Source organism: Lolium perenne, chromosome 2 (assembly GCF_019359855.2).
Source record: "Lolium perenne isolate Kyuss_39 chromosome 2, Kyuss_2.0, whole genome shotgun sequence".
NCBI lineage: Eukaryota > Viridiplantae > Streptophyta > Magnoliopsida > Poales > Poaceae > Lolium > Lolium perenne.
Window position 1 is genome coordinate 278,975,395 of NC_067245.2, and position 23,061 is coordinate 278,998,455.

The window sequence follows — 23,061 nt, forward strand, 5'->3', positions numbered from 1 at the left end:
GAGGAAATTGATATTTAATATTACCTTCCTTCATATCAATGATAGCACCAACAGTTCGAAGAAAAGGTCTTCCCAATATAATGGGACAAGATGCATTGCATTCAATATCCAAGACAACAAAATCAACGGGGACAAGGTTATTATTAACGGTAATGCGAACATTATCAACTTTCCCCAAAGGTTTCTTTGTAGAATGATCAGCAAGATTAACATCCAAATAACAATTTTTCAGCGGTGGCAAGTCAAGCATATTATAAATTTTCTTAGGCATAACAGAAATACTTGCACCAAGATCACATAATGCATTACAATCAAAATCTTTAACCTTCATCTTAATGATGGGCTCCCAACCATCCTCTAGCTTTCTAGGAATAGAGGCTTCGCGCTCTAGTTTCTCTTCTCTAGCTTTTATGAGAGCATTTGTAATATGTTGCGTGAAAGCCAAATTTATAGCACTAGCATTAGGACTCTTAGCAAGTTTTTGCAAGAACTTTATAACTTCAGAGATGTGGCAATCATCAAAATTCAAACCATTATAATCTAAAGCAATGGGATCATCATCCCCAATGTTGGAAAAAATTTCAGCAGTTTTATCACAGGCAGTTTCAGCAGTTTTAGCAATTTCGGGCAGTTTCTCGCGCTTTGCATTAGAAGTGGAAACATTGCTAACACCAATTCTTTTATTAGTAATAGTAGGAGGTGCAGCAACATGTGTAGCATTAGCATTACTAGTGGTGGTAATAGTCCAAACTTTAGCTATATTATCTTCTTTTTCATTTTCTTCTCTTTCCCACCTAGCACGCAATTCGGCCATCAATCTTATATTCTCATTAATTCTAACTTGGATGGCATTTGCTGTAGTAACAATTTTATTATGATGATTTTCATTAGGCATAACTTTCGATTTCAAGAGATCAACATCAGCAGCAAGACTATCGACTTTAGAAGCAAGTATATCAATTTTCCCAAGCTTTTCTTCAACAGATTTGTTAAAAGCAGTTTGTGTACTAATAAATTATTTAAGCATGGCTTCAAGTCCAGGGGGTGAATTCCTATTATTGTTGTAAGAATTCCCATAAGAATTACCATAGCCGTTGCCATTATTATAAGGATATGGCCTATAGTTGTTACTAGAATTGTTCCGGTAAGCATTGTTGTTGAAATTATTATTTTTAATGAAGTTTACATAAACATGTTCTTCTTGAGCTACCAATGAAGCTAACGGAACATTATTAGGATCAACATTTGTCCTATCATTCACAAGCATAGACATAATAGCATCAATCTTATCACTCAAGGAAGAGGTTTCTTCGACAGAATTTACCTTCTTACCTTGTGGAGCTCTTTCCGTGTGCCATTCAGAGTAATTGATCGTCATATTATCAAGAAGCTTTGTTGCTTCACCAAGAGTGATGGACATAAAGGTACCTCCAGCAGCTGAATCCAATAGGTTCCGCGAAGAAAAATTCAGTCCTGCATAAAAGGTTTGGATGATCATCCAAGTAGTCAGTCCATGGGTTGGGCAATTTTTAACCAGAGATTTCATTCTTTCCCATGCTTGTGCAACATACTCAGTATCCAATTATTTAAAATTCATTATGCTACTCCTCAAAGATATAATTTTAGCAGGGGGATAATATCTACCAATAAAAGCATCCTTGCATTTAGTCCATGAATCAATACTATTCTTAGGCAGAGATAGCAACCAATCTTTAGCTCTTCCTCTTAATGAGAAAGGGAACAATTTTAATTTTATAATGTCACCATCTACATCTTTATATTTTTGCATTTCACACAATTCAACAAAATTATTGAGATGGGCAGCAGCATCATCAGAACTAACACCAGAAAATTGCTCTCGCATAACAAGATTTAGTAAAGCAGGTTTAATTTCAAAGAATTCTGCTGTAGTAGCAGGTGGAGCAATAGGTGTGCATAAGAAATCATTATTATTTGTGGTTGTGAAGTCACACAACTTAGTATTTTCAGGAGTACCCATTTTAGCAACAGTAAATAAAGCAAACTAGATAAAGTAAATGCAAGTAACTAATTTTTTTGTGTTTTTGATATAGCAAACAAGATAGCAAATAAAGTAAAACTAGCAACTAATTTTTTTGTATTTTGATTTAGTGCAGCAAACAAAGTAGTAAATAAAACTAAGCAAGACAAAAACAAAGTAAAGAGATTGGGATGTGGAGACTCCCCTTGCAGCGTGTCTTGATCTCCCCGGCAACGGCGCCAGAAATTTAGCTTGACACGCGTACAGCACGCGACCGTTGGGAACCCCAAGTGGAAGGTGTGATGCGTACAGCAGTAAGTTTCCCTCAGTTAGAAACCAAGGTTTATCGAACCAGTAGGAGTCAAGAAGCACGTTGAAGGTTGATGGCGGCGAGATGTAGTGCGGCGCAACACCAGGGATTCCGGCGCCAACGTGGAACCTGCACAACACAAACCAAGTACTTTGCCCCAACGAAACAACGAGGTTGTCAATCTCACCGGCTTGCTGTAACAAAGGATTAGATGTATAGTGTGGATGATGATTGTTTGCAGAAAACAAAGTAGAACAGTATTGCAAGAGATTGTATTTCAAGAAAGAGAATTGGACCGGGTCCACAGTTCACTAGAGGTGTCTCTCCCATAAGATAAACAGCATGTTGGGTGAACAAATTACAATTGGGCAATTGACAAATAAAGAGGGCATGACCATGCACATACATATTATGATGAGTATAGTGAGATTTAATTGGGCATTACGACAAAGTACATAGACCGCTATCCAGCATGCATCTATGCCTAAAAAGTCCACCTTCAGGTTATCATCCGAACCCCCTCCAGTATTAAGTTGCTAACAACAGACAATTGCATTAAGTATTGCGCGTAATGTAATCAGTAACTACATCCTCGAACATAGCACCAATGTTTTATCCCTAGTGGCAACAGCACATCCATAATCTTAGAGATTTCTGTCACTTCCCCAGATTCACGGAGACATGAACCCACTATCGAGCATAAATACTCCCTCTTGGAGTTACAAGCATCTACTTGGCCAGAGCATCTACTAGTAACGGAGAGCATGCAAGATCATAAACAACACATAGATATAAATTGATAATCAACATAACATAGTATTCTCTATTCATCGGATCCCAACAAACGCAACATATAGAATTACAGATAGATGATCTTGATCATGTTCGGCAGCTCACAAGACCCGACAATTAAGCACAATGGGGAGAAGACAACCATCTAGCTACTGGTATGGACCCATAGTCCAGGGGTAGACTACTCACACATCACTCCGGAGGCGACCATGGCGGCGTAGAGTCCTCCGGGAGATGATTCCCCTCTCCGGCAGGGTGCCGGAGGCGATCTCCTGAATCCCCCGAGATGGGATTGGCGGCGGTGGCGTCTCTGGAAGGTTTTCCGTATCGTGGCTCTCGGTACTGGGGGTTTCGCGACGAAGGCTATTTGTAGGCGGAAGGGCAGGTCAGGGGGCCACACGAGGGGCCCACACTACAGGTCAGCGCGGCCAAGACCTGGGCCGCGCCACCCTAGGGTGTGGCCACCTCGTGGCCCCACTTCGTCTCCTCTTCGGTCTTCTGGAATCTTCGTGGCAAAATAGGACCCTGGGCGTTGATTTCGTCCAATTCCGAGAATATTTCCTTACTAGGATTTCTGAAACCAAAAACAGCAGAAAACAAAGAATCGGCACTTCGGCATCTTGTTAATAGGTTAGTTCCAGAAAATGCACGAATATGACATAAAGTGTGCATAAAACATGTAGATAACATCAATAATGTACATGGAACATAAGAAATTATCGATACGTCGGAGACGTATCATATATTAATGGTTCATTCGATCACTAAGTTATCGTTGAATATGTGGGAGCCATTATGGATCTCCAGGTCCCGCTATTGGTTATTGATCCGAGAGGAGTCTCGATCATGTCTGCATAGTTCACGAACCGTAGGGTGACACACTTAAGGTTCGATGCTGTATAGTAGATACGGAATATGAGATGGAGACTGAATGTTGTTCGGAGTCTCGGATGGGATCCAAGACATCACGAGAAGGTCCGGAATAGTCCGTAGAATAAGATTCATATATGGGAAGTCATTTTCAGGGTTACCAGAAAAGTTCAGGATTTTTCAGTATTGTAATGGAGGTTCTAGAAGGTTCCAGAGGGTGCCATAGTGGGGCCCACCAATCCCGGACGACCAACATGGACCGAAGGCATCGCATAGGCCCACATGGGTTAGGCACACCAACCCCCCAAGGCCCATGTGGCTGGATCAAGTGGATAAGATCAAATCCCTAGAAAATAGAGACTTAACTTGGGGGGAAGTTGCCCCCTTGTTTTGGCCGACCCTAGGGCTTGGAGGAGGGGCCAAGGCAGCCCCCCACGCCTATATAAGAGGGAGGGGAGGGTTGGGGCGCAACACTTCATTCCCAAAAACCCTAGCCGCCCCTCTCTCCCTCCTCCTTCTTCCTGCGCAGGCTTGGCGAAGCCCTGCAGGAATTTCTCCTCCACCTCCACCTCCACCACCACGCTGTCGTGCTGCTGGGATTCCGAGGGGATCTACCACCTCCGCTGCCCGCTGGAATGGGGAGAGGAAGGAAGTCATCGACACCGTACGTGTGACCGAGTACAGAAGTGCTGCCGGATTGCAACACCGAAACGATCGTCTACATCAACCACGAGATCTGATCTTGTTAAGGCTTTGGATCTACGAGGGTTAGTCTCTGATCTATCTCGTTGCTCCCATCTCATATATTAGATCTTGGCTTTCCATTGATTGGATCTTGGATTTATTCGTCTTTGCGATAGGAATTTTTTGTTTTCCATGCATCAAACCTTACAGTGGTATCAGAGCCGTGTCTATGCGTAGATATGTTTTACGAGTAGAACACAATGGTTTTGTGGGCGTTGATGCTTTTGTTGTCGCTTGCTTTTCGTGTACTTTGCATCTTGCGGGATGGGGGGATGAAGCGGCCCCGGCTAACCTTACATGACCGTGTTCATGAGACTTGCTCGACGCTTGACATGCAACTTGTATTGCATAAGTGGCTCAGCGGGTGTCAGTTTCTCCCACCATAGTTAAGATCCAATTTACAATCTGCACTTGACAACACTTGTATCAGCATTGCGGTTCTTGTTCGTAGGTAAGATTGGATCTTATTCCAAAGACCCAAGCCACGTAAAATTTGCAAAGAAAATTAGAGGCGTCTAACTTGTTTTTGCAGGGGGCATGTGATGTGATATGGTCATTATGTGATTATGCTTATATTTGATGTGAGAGATGATCGTTACTGTAATATGGCAACCGGCCGGAGCCTAATGGTTGTCTTTATGGTTTCATGACATGCGTGTCAATCACCATGTAATAGCTTTATTTCATTACTATGAGTTAGTAGTTGTAATAGTTGCTATCGATGGTGGACAACCATGAAGCGGCGCCATGGACCTTGGCCCAATGCTGGTGATGATGGAGATCATGCTCATCTGCTTTGAAGATCAAAGGCACAAGAAGAAAAGTCCATATCATATCACATTATCCCTGCATGTGATGTTTATCCTTTTATGCATTTTATTTTGCTTAGATCACGATGGTAATATTATAAGATGATCCCTCACGTTATAAGATGGTAGCATGATAAGCACCAGAAGGCCACGGTGTTAAATCCTTACAAATGTAAACTATATTATTGACTTTAGTGCAAGTGGGAGACTGTTGGAGATATGCCCAAGAGGCAATAATAAAAGTGTTTATTATTATATCTTAGTGTTCATGATAAATGTTTACATCCCATTCTATACTTGTATTAACCGGAAACATTAATACATGTGTGTTGTGTAAACAACCCGAGTCCCTAGTAAGCCTCTTGTTAAGCTAGCTTGTTGATTAATAGATGATCATGGTTTCCTGATCATGAACATTGGATGTTATTAATAACAAAATCATATCATTAGGTGAATGATGTGATGGACACACACCCATAGTAAGCATAGCATAAGATCAAGTCATTAAGTTCAACTTGCTATAAGCTTTCGATACATAGTAACCTAGTCTTTCGACCATGAGATCATGTAAATCACTTAGACCGGATGGGTACTTTGATTACATCAAATGCCACATCGTAAATGGGTGGTTATAAAGATGGGATTAAGTATTCGGAAAGTATGAGTTGAGGCATATGGATCAAGAGTGGGATTTGTCCATCCTGATGACGGATAGATATGCCCTGGGTCCTCTCGGTGGAATGTCATCTAATTAGCTTGCAAGCATATGACAATGTCACAAGAGATGACAATGTCACAAGAGATGACATACCACGGTACGAGTAAAGAGTACTTGTCGGTAACGAGGTTGAAATAGGTATAGAGATACCGATGATCAACCTCGGATAAGTAAAGTATCGCACGACAAAGGAAATCGGTATCGTATGTTAATGGTTTATTCGATCACTAAGTTATCGTTGAATATGTGGGACCATTATGGATCTCCAGGTCCCTCTATTGGTTATTGATCGGAGAGGAGTCTCGATCATGGCTGCATAGTTCACGAACCGTAGGGTGACACACTTAAGGTTCGATGTTGTATAGTAGATACGGAATATGAGATGGAGACCGAATGTTGTTTGGAGTCTCGGATGGGATCCAAGACATCACGAGGATGTCCGGAATAGTCCGGAGAATAAGATTCATATATGGGAAGTCATTTGCAGGGTTACCAGAAAAGTTCGGGATTTTTCGGTATTGTACCGAAGGTTCTAGAAGGTTCCGAAGGGTACCATAGTGGGGCTCACCTATCCCGGACGATCAACATGGACCGGAGGGGTCTCATAGGCCCACATGGGCCAGACACACCATCCCCCCAAGGCCCATGTGGCTGGATCAAGTGGATAAGATCATATCCCTTCAAAATAGGGACTTAACTTGGCGGGAAGTTTCCCCCTTGTTTTGGCCGACCCTAGGGCTTAGAGGAGGGGCCAAGGCAGCCCCCCACGTCTATATAAGAGGGAGGGGAGGGTTGGGGCGCAACACATCATTCCCCAAAACCCTAGCCGCCCCTCTCTCCCTCCTCCTTCTTCCTGCGCAGGCTTGCTCGACGACGAGGACAAGTGTTTGTTTGAAGCGTGGCTGGCAACGAGCCAGGACTGTATTAATGGTGCGCACCAAAGGGCAAGATCTATTGGGCCAAGGTCTTGCAGCAGTACAACGAGACCAAGATGCACCCGCCCTACCATATCCCAAGTCCTCAGACGGAAGAGTCCCTCCGAAAAAGATGGAACTACATCAAACAAGAGACAATCAAGTTCTGCTCGGCGGTCGAACATGCTAAGAACAACCCCGTAAGCGGCGCTGGCGTCGTTTCAGTGGTAAACACGATATAACCATCATCATTCTACACTATTTGCATCATTCTATGTACATCATTGACGGCTATGATTGCAGGTATCCCGCGTCTTGGAGAAGTTCAGGCCGACGCATAAGAAGGGCTTCCATATGGTCCATTGCTGGGACGTGCTCAAGGACGCCAACAAGTGGATGGCAAGCTTTGCGTCCTACAACGAAGTTGTGAGGCATGGGACAGTGGTCAACCTCGACGGCGAAGACGACGATCAAGGTCGTCCAGCCCTTCCACCACGTCCCCGAGGCCATAAGGCTACCAAGGTCGATCTAGCTCGGGAGACGCATGTCATTGCGTTCACCTAGAGCATGGAGAAGATAATAGCCGGAAATCTTGCCGCCTTGGCTGCTAGGGACGAGAAGAGGTGTCTGGAAAAAGAGGCCGCGACTGCCATCTACCACAACCTCACGAAGGAGGTCATTGAGGTCCAAAGGATGGACGTCGAGGCCAAAAAGGCATACGCCGAGGACAAATTGTGTGACGCCGAGGCGAGGAAGATGGATGCCGAGGCCAAGACCCGTGCAGAAGACACAAGGATCATGCTTGCCGACTTGAGCGGCGTCGACGACGACACCAGGTCATGGTTCATGAAGAGGCGCGCTGAAATCCGCGCACGAGAAGCCTGATCGCCATGCGCCCAGCACCTTGGCCTCCTTTTGGACTTTTTTTTATTGTTGTTCAGACCTTATTGTGTCCCTTTTGCTCCACTATGCGCCGTACCTTGTGCAAAGTATGATGAACATATTGCAGACCTTAATTTGCGGCTGTAATTTCTGCAAATTTTAGGCTACAATCTTTTTTAAAAAATCTGGCATGCGCCGAAAATGCGTCGCCCCGCTGGAGCCGGCCCGGACGCAAACGGACGCGCGATCATTTACGCGTCCACGAGAGACGATGCAAACGGATGGCCACGAACATTTTGGGTGTCCGAATCGCGCCGCTGGAGACATTGGGTGAGTAGGGGCCAGCAGGAGACATGCCGAGGAAAAGCAGGGCCGGTCGACGCAACTACGTACCTGCGTCATTGCGCCGGATGGATGGCTGGAAACGCTGACCATGCATGCACTTACTTCTACGCACACTTAGCGGTGTTGACATCACCAGTTTTGTACTACTGCGTTGGTTTTGCGTGGAGAGCAGCATGCCTAGGGAGTGTTAATCGTCAGAAGTTCTGTGCACATGTTGTTCTGTGCCCGGTCGACACTTGTCGAGGAAAGTAGGATGAAACGGCTCAGGGGGGAAAGGTTCAGTGCACACTTGTCCTGACAAGTAGAGATCGATATGCCAGGTCACGGCTATAGCTCGTGGATCATGTATTTATCCATTGAGCATAGTGTGTCAGGTACTTTAGGTACCTAGTATCCTCCCAAGATATATGAACTGTGTTACGTTTCCTGTAGGTTATAATGTAGTATGATCTATTTTTTCCCGTTAATAGAAAAAAAAGATTTTGATCGACGATTACAGACTCTATCAATTATTTTTCATATGATACCAATCATAAACACGAGACAGAGGCTGCAAGAGACATATCATCTTGTATCAACTATGGAATACTACCGCATTCAACGACATCTTGTGTTATCCATTTTGATCTTGAAGGCATGAATTAAAGCTCTTATTAGAAGAAAAAAAACACATGGACCAATAAGAGCTCATCTTTGGAACTCTCCAATAAAATCGTAAAAATTCAACAAACATACGAAAATTATTCTAACACTTAGAGGGCATGAAGATTTCTACACAATTCACTACTATATATAGAGAAATATTAAGGAGGCAATAACACCAGTGGTACATAAACTTGTCCACCATGTGCAAATTAGTACAATAAGTTGAAATTTGTGGTTTAAAGGTACATAAACTTGTCTTACGGGTGCAAATTGGTACAAAGTCAACCTACAGCTGACACATGGCATTATTCTTTTTGCAAAAAACTCCAAAATTAAACAGAAATTTAGACTTCTTCCTTCCCCTCTTTTCCACTTTGCTAATGGTCGCCGTTCTACCTCCCGGTGCGTTGGCTGCGAATCTGTGATGCCCTTGAGTCTCATGGACCGCTTCCTAGTCGGACGTTCCACCCACGCTTGACGGGACCCAACTCACGGGCGCTCCGAGGTGTGAAGCAGCTCGCGGCGCTCGCCATAGACGGCGCACTCGTGGCGCTCGCCAGGCTGGATCGGCTCGACGACGCGGACCTGTTGGTGTAGCCTCGACCACGGTTACCTTCCCCGTCAACTCCTCCAGGATTTGCCAACATGAGGCCTCATGGAAGAATGTGTTTGGCGACGGATGACGGCAGCTTGCCGCGCATACACCAAACCGTGTTTTCCGCCATGGCTGCCAAACCGTGTTTTCTATCACGAGCACCCCTAGCTGGGCGCGGAAGCACGGACACGTTCAAGAGGAAGAGGCCCGCGTACCCTGTGCGCGGTGGCGGCGGCGGCTACCGGTCACCTGATGGCCACGGCAACGAGGGCGCATGAGTCCGTGGCCGTGCCCCGAAGTGCATGAAGGCCCTTGGCCGGCTTCTCGTCGAACTAGCAATTCCGCTGTTGAGGAAGCTCTAGCACAAGAACATGGTGGAAGTAGTCGCGTGCTACGAGCATGTCTCAGGGAGCGGCCTCTTCACCCTTTGTTCTTGCTGGCGACGGCAAAGTGCCCGAAGCACGCGCGCAGCAAGCAGCGTCAACGTGTTCTGCCTCGCGGCCTCGTACTGCTGGAGGTGTTGACAGGGAAGGTGATCGTAGACGAGGACGCACCAATCCCCATGACGCGGAGCCGGTCCAGCCGGAAGAGCGTTGAATGCGAGCGCACCGAGTATGGCGTTACAGCGCAGGCTGAGTACGACAATCTGCATCACGCCTCAATGGCAGGCAAGGGGGCAGTGAGAGCGTCGCCGCCAGCACCCAGTGCGGTAGGCAAAACTCTTTTTGCGATCAAGGTAGGCAAAACTCGTGAACGATGGCCATGCATCAGCTAAATGCGAAAAAAAAGAGAAAGGACTTGTCGGGGTTAACGTTAAATAAGTGGGCTTTTGGCAAAAAAGAATAATAACACGTGTCAGCTGCATGCCGTTTTTGTACGAGTTTGCACCTACATGACAAGTTTATGTACCGTTGCACCCGAAATTGCAACTTGTTGTACCAATTTACACATGGTGGACAAGTTTTTGTACCGTGGGTGCTATTACCTCAATATTAAGGGTATCGTCATCGGCAATTGCACTTACAACGGTCTCATTTAAGGAAATAAAATTGTGGGTGATGAGGCCTGCTAGAAATGGGCCGCCAGGGATAACGCATGCCTACATTGCACTAAGTGTAGAGAAATAGAATGTTTTCAGAGAAATGACTTTCTCCAATGCAAAAACAAGAAAGAACTCCCCAAACACAGAGAAACTATGAAACTTAGAGCGTGAATCGCAAAGCAGAAAAGTGGACGAATCCGACGGCGAAAACATGCAGGTACGCGTGACCTCTCGTACACGGGACAATCGCTGCTCCGAATGTATTAATCCACATTGTGTCTTCTTTTCAATGTATTGTTTGCTCTCATTACTTGACACATTCTCTCTTTCAGAAATTACTTGACACATTCTCCTATTAATGCCAGGGCAATTACTTAGTCTCGTTATTTTGCGGATGCTACTATCATCCAAACCAAATCTTTTTTTTTTAAGAAACACAGTACAAACGCAGACGCTCACATACACGCGCATACACTTACCCCTATAAACGCATACACGCACACTCTACCCCTATGAGCATCTCCGGAACACTAAGCAAGCGGATTGGATCTTGAAATTGACGAAGTCACCACAGACGCCTCCTTGTCAACGGAAACGTCGCCTCCCACTGAATAAATATTCCGCATTTATGAGACACACAGATGTCAAACCTGGGGTTTGAACTCTGACGGGCTGGGGGTACAACCACCCTCCTAACCATCCAACCTCAGGTTGGTTCTCATCATCCAAACCAAATCTGGAACAGTTCAACAAGTGATTCAACCATTGGGGGATCGAATAAGAGAAAACATACACACATGTAACCGGAGAAAAAAAATCAAAATTTGCTCAGTAGCCGCTTTACTAGTTGGGTTCCTCGTCAGGCTAACCATAGAGCATCTCCAGCCGTCTTCCCGGAAAGGCCCGCGGGACGCCTTTTTTATATGGATGGACGAAAACGGTCCAGTCGTGCTTCCGGATTTGGGCTTTCATCCATCTAGGGAGCCCAGGTCATCCCCGGCCACCCGGGGAGCGCTCGGGGAGTCCGGAGGAAACGAAAGCGCGAGAAACGCCGATAAAACTTCCCGCGTGGTTGGTGGCCCCGACTTGTCGACGAGAAAGGCCGATCGTCGTCCTCATCACACCGCATTCTGCGCGCTGTAAAACTCTGCCACCGATCAGTCTTCGCCGGACGCGTAGCTTCCACGCGGTGAGTTAATGCCGTTGCCTCGGTTTCACGCGCGTCGCCCCCTATTTATCGCGGAACTACTGCGTTTGGCCGCATTCACCACGCCGTCTCCCTATTCTCACCACCTCTCTCCCCCATTCTCACGAGCAAACAATGGCGAACTCCGGCGAACAACGGCTTCGGTCGTCGCTCTCTCCACCAATGGGAGGGGAGCCTATTGCACGCGACGGGCTACCCCATGCCACCGGACTTCCGCGCGCCCGGAGGCTGGCGTCCCGGCCCCGCCGCCGCCAGTCGGTCGCGCCGCGCTGGAGGCGAAGATCGACATGGTGGTCGTCACCCTCAGTGACGAGCAGCGCGCGGAGGAACGCTTCTTCCCGGACAACTACGACGCATGGACGGAGTTCTTCCGACGAAGGTACGAGCGAGAACTCGCCGCGTACGACAGCCCTCCTCCTCCCGCGCGAAACAATGCCGCCGGCCACCGCCGCTGGTGGAGCGGGCCTGGCCGCACCCTCGAGAACATGCTCACGCACATCGAGGATGGAAAATCCCCCGTTCTGGGGATGCCACCGTCCTTGGGTCGTGTCGGCACGGTAGCTCCTGGATGCGGCGACGGATGATGCCGTCCTCCTCGTCGTCTGGGTCGAGGTCGGCGTCTAGGTCCGGCAGGTCGGCTCCTCCACATGCGATGCCGACCGTCGTCAAGAAGGAGCCGGCCTCTCCACCGCCGACTAGAGGGCGCAGCAACGGCGCCCTCGTCATCCGCGACCAGCGGGGGCACCGCTCGTTGTCTCCCTCGCGCAGCCGCAAGAGGAAGGCCTCGAAGAAGGACGCCGCAGCGGCCGCCGCCGTGTCCCAGCTGGCCGAGGAGGAGGCCAAGCATGCTGAGGACGCCGCGGTGGCGGAGGCGATCGCCAGGTCGTTGAACGACCTCGTCCCCGCCAACAACGACCTCCCCATAGACGCCGCACTTGACTAGTCCAGGCGGGACTGTGAGCGGAAGGAGGAAGAGCAGCAGAGGCGCCTGCTGGACTTGGCTGCACCGATCGCCGCACCGACTGCACCCGTCGCGCCCATGCCGCTCATCAAGCTCGAGGAGAGCAGCAATAACGACTTCTACCGGCCGCCACCGCCACGCGGCGACCCTGGCCAGGGTTCAAACCGTTGGTACGAGGCGTCGCCGCTCGAGGACGCCGGCAACTCCAGCGACGACGACGACGGAGGCGGCGACTACATGACCTTCTACCGCCATTTCTGCATGTAGATCGACGTTTTTAAATTTTAATTTTTGTTTCCCTATGGCTTACGAATTCGGCCTATATATGTACGAACTCGCCTATATATGTTAAATATCTCTAAACTTTGTCTATGCTTGAATGAATTCCATCTTGTTTTGTCTGAATTCGCTGGCATTTGTCCAGAATTTTCATCCATCCTGGAGTCACCGCTAGGAAAATGGGCCTTCCCAGGCCAAACTTTCCATCCATCCGGCGCTAGCGCCGGATTTCGGTCTCGGGAGCCCAACAGCTGGAGATGCTCTTACTGGTTAGTGCGGGTGCGCGTATAGGCATGCACTTTCTCGAAAACATGGAACTAAGTCATCTCCAACAAAGACACGTAAATGGACGCTGAGCGAGCAATCATTTGCTTTCGCGTGTACCTAAAATTTTTTTGGTACCCGCTCCAGCGGGACGACGGAAAGTGACCGGGTGGTCCGCAGCGACGCAAATACGGCGCATATTTGGCCTGGTCTTCGCACGGGCCCGCTCGGCAGTGGCACAGATGTTTCGTCTTCCGTGGCATAACTTACGGGCGGCGCGCTACATCTTTTCTGGGTCGCGTTAATGGCGCGCCTCAGCTTCCGTGAGCGTGCGCTGCTAGGCGGCGTCGCAGTGGCGGGACAATGAAGACGAGATGGCGTCCGGGCCTCTTAAAGGAACGCTACCGGCGCCCATTTCCCCAACCACGCTATTGCCAGAGTCCACCCTATCAACCCGATCGACGCCATGGGGAAGCAATGTTGGCCGTTCCGCAATACCTAGAACAACCACGACGCTAGCAATCCGGCAAGAAGCCTCGGGTTGGGCGGTACGTCCGCATCGACTTCACGCGCCGCCTCTCGGACGAAAACCGGCCGGTGCCATGGCCGGACGCAAACCTGCCTGAAGGAGGCTGGTACCTCAACTCCAGGCGTGTGCCGGTCCCCCCATGCCACGCGAGTGCCGAGAGCTCCATGACTAGGTGCGCTACCGCCGAACGATCTTGCTGGACGATCTCTGAGAAGATCCAGCGTACGCGCTGAACTCGTACAACTGGATCTCGTTCGGGACGTGGGAGTTCGACGCTCGCCGCCGAGCTGGATACGTCAGCGGCCTCGAGTACTTCGACCGCGAGATCGCCGCGAAAGAAGAGGAGAACAACGACAAGGACGAGGACGAGGAGGCGAAGCGCGCAGACAACGACCATGATGACGGCGGGCCGACGTGGGATCCGGAGACCCAGCTGCCGGACATTAGCGAGGAGGAGGCCATTGCCATGGCACTGGCCAATAGCGAGCTCGCTATGTGGGATGGGCTCGCAATCCAGCTACGCGAGTTGGCGCTCGCGCAGGGCCGACGACTCCTCCGGCCACGCCGACGCGTTCCAGCGATGGTGCGTCGACTGCTGCTCCGGCCTAGGATCCGTGGCCGCCTTCACCACATCCTCCGGGGCAGGCGATGGCCTGGCCGCAGTTGCCGCAGCCTGTCCTTCCTCCTCCACCGCCGGCATACCAACTCCATGACCGACGCTAGAGTTCATCGACCTCATCACCGACGACGAGCAATAGCCATTAGCTAGGTTTCAGCAGACCTTTATGGCCTTTGTAAAGTCTTTTTATGTTTTTTATTAGTGTAAATTATAATTTTATAAATAGGAAAACAATATGCGTCGTATCGTTGGAGCCACCTCCAACGCAAACGGAGGCGCGATCGATTCCTGACCGTTTGGATGTCCTAAGCAACTTACAGCGAGCTGTGTTCCAATGATAAAGCTGGATCGTGGACCTCATAACTCATAAGATCATCACCATTTGTGTTTAGTTTTAATCACTAATCTTAATCTGGGTCGCCACATTTTTTTTTCAACGGCATATTGCACAGCAGTACGCAGAGGTCAGGTCCTCATAGTTTTTTTTTTGAGGGTCGCCACATTTTTTTTTCGACGGCATATTGCACAGCAGTACGCAGAGGTCAGGTCCTCATAGTTTTTTTTTTAGGGGTTGGTCAGGTCCTCAGAGTTGCCAACAACCTTGTACGGGCCCATGGAAATGCAAAGATGCTCTGGTGCAACGGTACCATCATCCCACATCAGGCCCAGGAACAATGTACAGAGACAAGGTTAGCGGGAAAATCCTATCTGCCGACCATGGCAGCACTTGAACTCCACTGCACACCCCGCGTGTGGTGTGGCCCGGCCCGGTTAGGAGCTAGGCTTTGCACTTTTCTGTTTATTTTTTTTTCTGATTCTTTTCTTTTTTTTTTCTTGTAAGATTCGAAGAATATTAAAATTTTGAAAATGTGTATATTTAAAAAAACGATTAAATTTGGAAATGGTTAATTTCTTAAAAAATAAATTTTAAAATGTTTAAATTTGATAAGTGTTCAATTTAAAATATTTTTTTCAAAAGAAAGTTATTCACTTTTGAAAATTGTTTGTTTTTGTAAAGTGTTCAAAATCAAAATATGTATAGATTTTAAAATGTATTCAACTTAAAAAAATAGATTCTAAAAATGTTATAATTTTAAAAATGTGGAGACTTAAAAAATATTTTTTCTATAATTTGTATTACCTGATGTTGTTGGCTCGAGACCCATGTAGCCACTTGGGCATGCGCAAGGTGTGTGGCACCCTCGAAACGATGACCGGGTCAGTGAATATCATCTCTTGTATGCGCAATCATAATACTTTTCAGCTCTCCACCGCTTTTACTATACATCGATCACGTTGGCCGCTACCAAGTCCCGCACACCCTAGTCAGGTCATTGGTTTGACCCATCTTCGTTTTTTTTCATTTTTTTTGGGTTTTCTGTTTTCTCTTGTTTCTTTTTCTTTTTAACTTTGTTTCCACATTTGAAAAAAGTTCAAGATTCGAAAAATGTTTAAATTTGAAAAATGCACAACTTTGGAAATGTTCAAATTAAATAATGTTCAATTTTTTTGAATTTTTTTCAAATTCATAAAGTTCACATTCGAAAATTGTTTAAACTCAACGAATGTTCACATCACAAAAATGTTTAGATTAAAAAGAAATGTACAAATTTTAAGAAAAATGCAAACCGAAAACTTAAAAGAAAAAAAGGAAAGGAAAACCTAAAATAAAAAAGGGCCAACTCAACACGCCCGCCTTATTGTGCGGTGATTGCCATTCATGGACCAGCTTGGTGTATATATATACCCTTGCTCTCCACGATCTTTATACCCGGAAAACCTATTCTCCGCCTATTAGCTAGGCGTATTAAGCCCCGCCCAGGCGTACGGATTTAAGTGGGCCAGCCCAAGAAGCTGCGCCTTCGGTGGGTTTTCTTTTTTCTGTTTTGGTTTTTTTCGACCGAATTTTCTCTGGTTTTCAACGGTTTTGTTATTTTTCTCTATTGTTTCATCGGCTTTCTTTGGTTTTCTGCCTTTTTGAAAAAGAAATCACGTTCAATTTTGTTCAGTTTCAAAAAAAATTCAAATACAAATTTTGTTCAGAATTGAAATTTGTTCACGTTCATTTTTTGTTGAGTTTCAAATTTTTGTTCAAATAAAAATAAAATCAAAATTGAAGTTTATTCAAATTTAACTTTTGCCTAGTTTCAATTTTTTGTTAAAGTTCAAAAAAATTTCAAGTAATTTTTGTTCCGATTTCAAATTTTCTCAAAATCAAATTTTGTTCACCTAATTTTTGCTTAGATTTGGAATTTTTAAAATTCAATTTTTGTTCATGAATTTTTTCAAGTGATTTTTGTTCAGATTCGAAAATTGTTTAAATTTAATTCATTCAAATTTCAAATTTGCTCAAAAGAAAATTTTGTTCACGTAATTTTTTCTCAGATTTGGAATTTTTTCAAATTCAATTTTTGTTTATGTTCGTAATTTTGTTCAATTTCAATTTTGTGTCCAGGTTTGAAAAAATAGGTGCAAAGCTTGGACGATCCTAGCTAGTGATATTGTATGCCAGAATAGACAGCGACGTTGTGGATTTCATTTTCTAATGGAATAGGAGCTAGATTAGAACTTTGTTAGTGCTTTGCGTTTTATTCTATATTTACGAATCCACCAATGTTGGAGCCAAGTAGATCCAATAGGAGGGGCGAAGCTCCTAGTAGGATAAGGTAGGGTAGCTGCCCTATCTTGATTTTTGGTGCATACACTTAGATGCGCGTGTTTGTTCTGAAAATTTTGAGTGGTCATACATCAAAAATGAACTCCGTATAAGAAAATTATGCTTGTTTTAGTAAACACTGCGCAAAATTAATTACAAACCGAAAACATAGACTTTTTACCTCCAAACTATTCTAGGCTCAATGCGAATAACATTACTTGTATTATAGAGATTTATCGTTGACTGAACCTTAGGATATACAAGGTAAGTTCAAGTTATTCATTAAATATTTGAAATGCACGTTATAGTTTCTCTGACCAACACCTCATTAAAATAATATTGGTTTTACCAATGGTGGCATTAACAATTGAAAGAAATTTCCCGGCAATAAAGATAATCAAGATCGAGTTGCACATCGAATAAGGAATAATCAAACGTTTTGATTGTTTGAATTGCATTAAAAAGAGGCAAAGTTTTTCCATTCAGTTAGCATTATTGGTATTTTTTGTTCTAATTGTAGTTAAATATGTTTTTATTTTTATTTGTATCCAATGATTGTGTTTGAACCATATACATCACTACCACTTTAGGACTATTTTGGTATTTGTACCTTTCAAGATTCGTCCTATCTTAGATTTTTTTTCATCCTTCGCCACTGTCCAAATGTATCATCGTTCTTCTGTCGGATAAGGAGTGGATAAATCCTTGACCCAACTAATTCTGTAACGACAACAACCAATCTCCGAGCTCTCAAGTCTCAACACACGGTTTCACATTTCAGATTCCCAGGTGCTACCTACGAATAAGAAGAAAGGAGTCCACAACACATATCTTATCTTCTCCGATTAAATTAGAGTTGTTCGTCGAACTTTTGAATATGGATAGATCAGATTGTCATGACTCATGAGTAGTGCTCTTGCAAAAGTTAACTTTCGTGCATGTACATTTCGCCCTTTTGCCTACCTGCCTGGCTACGCTTTGCTCTTTCAACCTTTTTGCCTACCTGGCTGCCTGCACTTTGCACTTTCAACTTCTGAACTTGCATGTGTGCGCATCTAAGAGCTCCGCGTCCCCCAAAGCGTCCCCCGAACCGCGCCGGATTGAGCGTTTGGGGGACGTGTTTAATTCGTGCCGTCTTTGGGGGACGTCGCTCCCCAGCCGCGTCCCCCAAACGCCTCCCCCAAACATTTAAAATACTTTTTTTAATATTTTTATTTCAATTTTCACAAACTAATACATAATTGGGAACGTGGTTTACACGAAGACACAGTTTGGCACATGGTTTTCCACAAACTAATACATAGTTTGAACCATGGTGGACACAAATATAAAATTTTGCAAAGAAACTAAACCTAACTAGGCCGTGCATCGAAGGTTTCCTATGTTCGCTGCTAAGAAAGAACACTCGAGGGCACACCCAGTCACCTAAACTGGAAAATCCAGCGGGAGGATGGTGCCCTTGTTGGTTCTACCGATGAGGCAAACATCCAGAAACTTCCGTGCACGTGTTCGCTGTGAAGAAACAACACCCAGTCGTCCTCCTCGTCGGTGTTGTCGCCGTGGTAGTCCCGGCGGTAGCGCGTCTCGTCGAAGACCTTGACGCTCATGTCCCTGTCGCCGAAGTAGGAGAACAGGAGGATGAAGCCGGCTTCGAGGCTGTGGTGCCGCGCGAACTTCTCCCAGCCGATGTTGAGGTACATCTTGCCGCGAGCGTCGTAGATCACGTCGACGATCCATCGGTAGTAGCCGCACGCAGCCTCCCGCAGATGCATCGTGCGCGGGCGGTCGTCGCCGGCGACGTAGTCGGCGAAGGAGTCCGGCAGCCTCTGGATGCCGCGCGGGTCGCCCTTGAGGACGAGGACGAACTCGAACAGCACGTCCGGCTCCACGTCCATCTCCGACGATGAAGCCGGCGGCGTGGGAGGCGACGGCGAGCGTTCAGCTCTGCCGCGGCCACAACCACGACCACGACCACGGCCGCGAGGTCGTCCTCCGCCTCTACCAGACATAGCGTCGAGTCTTGTTGAGATGGTGGCGGCTAGGGTTTGGGAGAGAGGCGCTAGGGTTTGTGTGTGAGAGGGACGATGAGAGGCGGCCCTTTTATAGGCCGGAGGGAGGCGGAGGAGCGGTGGCGCTCATTAACGCCGGCACGCAGAGGTAAGCGCGACGGGACGCGTCGCTGCGGCTCTGCGGGAACTGCACCGTCGCTGCGCGCCAATAACTTCCGTCGTGAGGTAGGCGACGGTTAGGTTAAAATTTATTGTGCCGCTGACGAGTCGGTCCCGCCACTCCCCGCCTCGCTTTTCGGTGTGTCCGGCGTCCCCTGTGCGTCCCCTGTGGGACGGGGACGGGCTCGGGACGCCGGACACCATATCGGGACGCGCCGGACAAAAACGGGCTTTGGGGGACGTGGCTGGAACGGTTTTTGTGTCCGGCGCGCCCCAAATCCCTTTGGGGAACGCTTTGAGGGACGTGGCTGGAGATGCTCTAAGATATGCCACTTGAGGGCTGACCAGAGTGTGTGCACTTGTTTCGTTTCTGGAGCAGAAGAAGCCTATCCTTATTCCTGAGTACACGGTGCACATCCTTGTCTGCAATCCTATCATGGTGATATCTCTCGGGACAGGACCCCATAATCCTATCTCACCAGAAATATAACGAACTAATAATATATCCCCTGCAATTTACGATAATCTTCTTGCGTGACAATCCTGGCGCTATTATGTGAACCTAACACATCACATAAACAGTCCTAATCCTAACAATCTTCAGGTGGGTATCTCTCTGTTCAAAACAATTTAGCTTGGAGCCTTTGGTGTTTTTTTGGGGCTTCATTGCTGCATTGGTGTGTTTTTTTTTTCTGGAGCGTCTTCTTTGTTGCATGTTCAGTCACCGACCAGTGGGGGATTTGGAACATTTGTATCTGGTTTGGAGCTGGATTTTCCTGGATAACTAGATAATAATGTTTTCTATTAATAAAACGGGTTTTCTATTTGACGATTTGATGAGCGTGCCATTTTTAAGCTTACAATCGCGTTTATGGTGCCTTCCGATTTGCATCTTGTGACGTTATTATTTCTCCTGATTCTCTCTCCCCTTAGTTATCTCGTCACCAAATCTTCCTCTCTGGCGAAAACACAATCGTTATGTGTAGCTTTGGTCTTAAACCTCGAAAGGAACCACGTATGGATGTAGCAATATGATAAATTTCTTGCTAAGCTTTGAAAACAAGGGTTAGTTTAGCATGTATCACTATTTTGTAAATGGATTATGTTTGTTGTTTGTTCGTGAACTGATGCATGAGAAAATTCACAATATTATATGTGGAAATTTGGAGAAGTGAAAATGATGCACTAGATTTTTCATGAAAAGTGATTTCATAATTTATCTTTTAGTAAGACATTGACATGAAAACGACTGATTAAATGATAGGAGACATTAACCATATTGAAAATAAATAATTTGTTGATTTTACTGAAGATGCCAGGTCGAAAGGAGCATGATCCGTGGGACCAAGAGTTTGGAATCTGTGGAGATAGAATTGCTTGTATGTAAGGACAGTGATAGCATGATCCAAGAGAGCAAGAGTTTTGAATCCACCAGCAACAAAATTCTGTGCATCTAATAATTGGAAAATAGATAACGATCACTCTATTTGGCTCGGTTTTTTTCTATCTAAAGTTTGTATGTAGCATTAGCGGATATTAGTATAAAAGTCTTCCTTTTCAAACTAATTCAAAATATTGTGTGGAACACGTGATAAGCAATATCAAAACAAACAAACATACAAAACAAGTTCAAGATATCATCTAATCATAAATATAGACCAGTGACAACATGGCGTTGTACATGTGTTTGGGAAAATTAATGTACAATAGAATGTTGCCCTGCCCAAACCACGTAGGATGATTGTTGACTTCAAAAGGAAATGGTGGAAAAAGAGTGCCTTTTCGTAGTTATAAGATGGTCTTTTAGTGTTTAATAGAATAATTATTCTCCAGCGTGTCTCCATTGTACAAATATTATGTATTGCTCCCATATCCATTCTAAAAATTACTATAGTACATAAGTTATGATGTATTGTCACATAAATCCGACAGAGGAGTGGATTATCATGTTACTTGCACTCAACTGAAGATTTTTGCCTCATATACCCGGACATCCCCTTTCACTTTTGTCCTCTTAGATCCTCCATCAGCTGTAAAGATAAAGTATCGTGCACTCTAAGCAGCTAGCTACTCCATGCAGGACGCATTTGTTAGAGGAACATACTAGGTACACTGCATATGCAAACACATGGTCCAGATACTCACCAACCGAATGGGACATCTGATACCAACTTATCAAGAGCAATCAAATCAAAATCCTCAAGATGAGAAGAACGAGTGCAATGCCATCCAGAATTTCTCAAATCGGAGAGCATTAGAGCAAGCTATTGACAGCTTCACATAATGATAGGACTCTATTCACAGTTTCACATAGTACTTACTGGAGTATTTACAAATGCACAGCTAAGATGCAGTGGCAGGCAACACTTTATCACCCACTTGCAGACAAGGATCCTGAGCTCACGAACGCTATCCGCCTCTACTGATGTAAACTGAACTGAACGGGAAGTAAAAAAGCGGCCGAGAAATTTGACCGGAATGCTCGTCGATTGGTCGATTGGATTCCTCTGCTCCTCGTCTTGTAGCTCCGACCCCCGGATCTGGGGAGAGCCGTGCGTGGGTGCTACGGCAGGAACGGCGGCATCTCGCCGTAGTGTGCCGCGGGCTTCCAGCGCGCCGCGGCTGGGTCGGGGCGCGCGCCGCAGCGCTGGCAACGCTGGGCGGGCGGCAGGCGGACGGCGAGGATCCGGCGGCAGGAGGGGCAGGAGGAGTGGCCGCGCAGCCACTTGTCGACGCAGAGTGCGTGGAAGGCGTGGCCGCACTGCGGCAGCACGCGCATGGCCTCCCCCTCCTGGAACTCGGCGAGGCAGATGGCGCACTCCGGCGCCCCTGCGTCCTCCTCCGACGACGATTTTCCTTTGTCGGCCGCGGGGATGGCGGCGACGTAGGCGACGGTGGGGATGGCGCGGAGCACGGACTTCTTGACGCCCCTGTTGGCGGCAGCGGCAGCGGCGTCGGGGCCGACGCCGAGGCGGCGGCCGCAGGCACAGCGCGCGACGAGGCCGATGCTGAGGACGCAGATGAGCGCGCAGAGGAGCGATGCGAGGATGATGATGATGTCCCTGTCGTCGGCGATGAAGGGCCCCGGCGTGGTGGCGGGCGCCAAGAGTAGCCGCCTCGCCGGCGCCGCCATGGTGGGTAGCTGCTGCTGCTGCTGCTGCATCGTAGCTAGTCCAGATGACGGGATGAGACTGGCTTGCTTATCGCTGAGCTGAGCTGCGGGGAAGAAGGTGACAAGTTTGTGGTTGAAGCTAGGTTGGACTTGGAGTGTGGGCTTTTTATAGAGGCCTTTGCGGCCTTTTAGCGAGGCGCGGTGTTTCCGGGCGTGAGGGAGAAGAGCCGGGTGGTCGGCCGGTGTAGCCAAAGACCGTGGGCGATCGCCCCTCGTCTCAATCCTCCTGAAACCAGTGCACCGCAGGGAAGCAACTATAGTGAGTGGTAGGCAGCTGCTAGCGTGTCTACCTACCTCTACCAGTCTACCTGAACTTCTCTTTTCTGAACAAGTACCTGCCTGATCATGATGTGCGTCTTTGCTGCACTCTTCGTGTTACACTCTGCTACTCCTCGTTCGCTGCACCTCTGGATCCGATCAGAGTTTCTCAGATATGATATGACCCAGGCGTGCACGTATGGGATCAAGCCTCCAATGTAACCCAACCGCGTGTACCGAATATACTCGGAATCATACGGCCAAGAATCACGACGAATACAAG

At 46.8% G+C, this 23,061-nt stretch overlaps 1 protein-coding gene across 1 annotated transcript; it reads right to left on the minus strand.

Annotated features, from left to right (window-relative positions):
- Window positions 1–21,615: 21,615 nt before the first annotated feature.
- LOC127336498 (probable E3 ubiquitin-protein ligase ATL44) lies at window positions 21,616–22,629 on the minus strand. The gene has a single exon (XM_051363313.2). The coding sequence runs from the start codon at window positions 22,509–22,511 to the stop codon at window positions 21,912–21,914; it is 600 nt and encodes a 199-aa protein (XP_051219273.1). The 5' UTR covers window positions 22,512–22,629; the 3' UTR covers window positions 21,616–21,911.
- Between the last annotated feature and the right edge of the window lie 432 nt (window positions 22,630–23,061).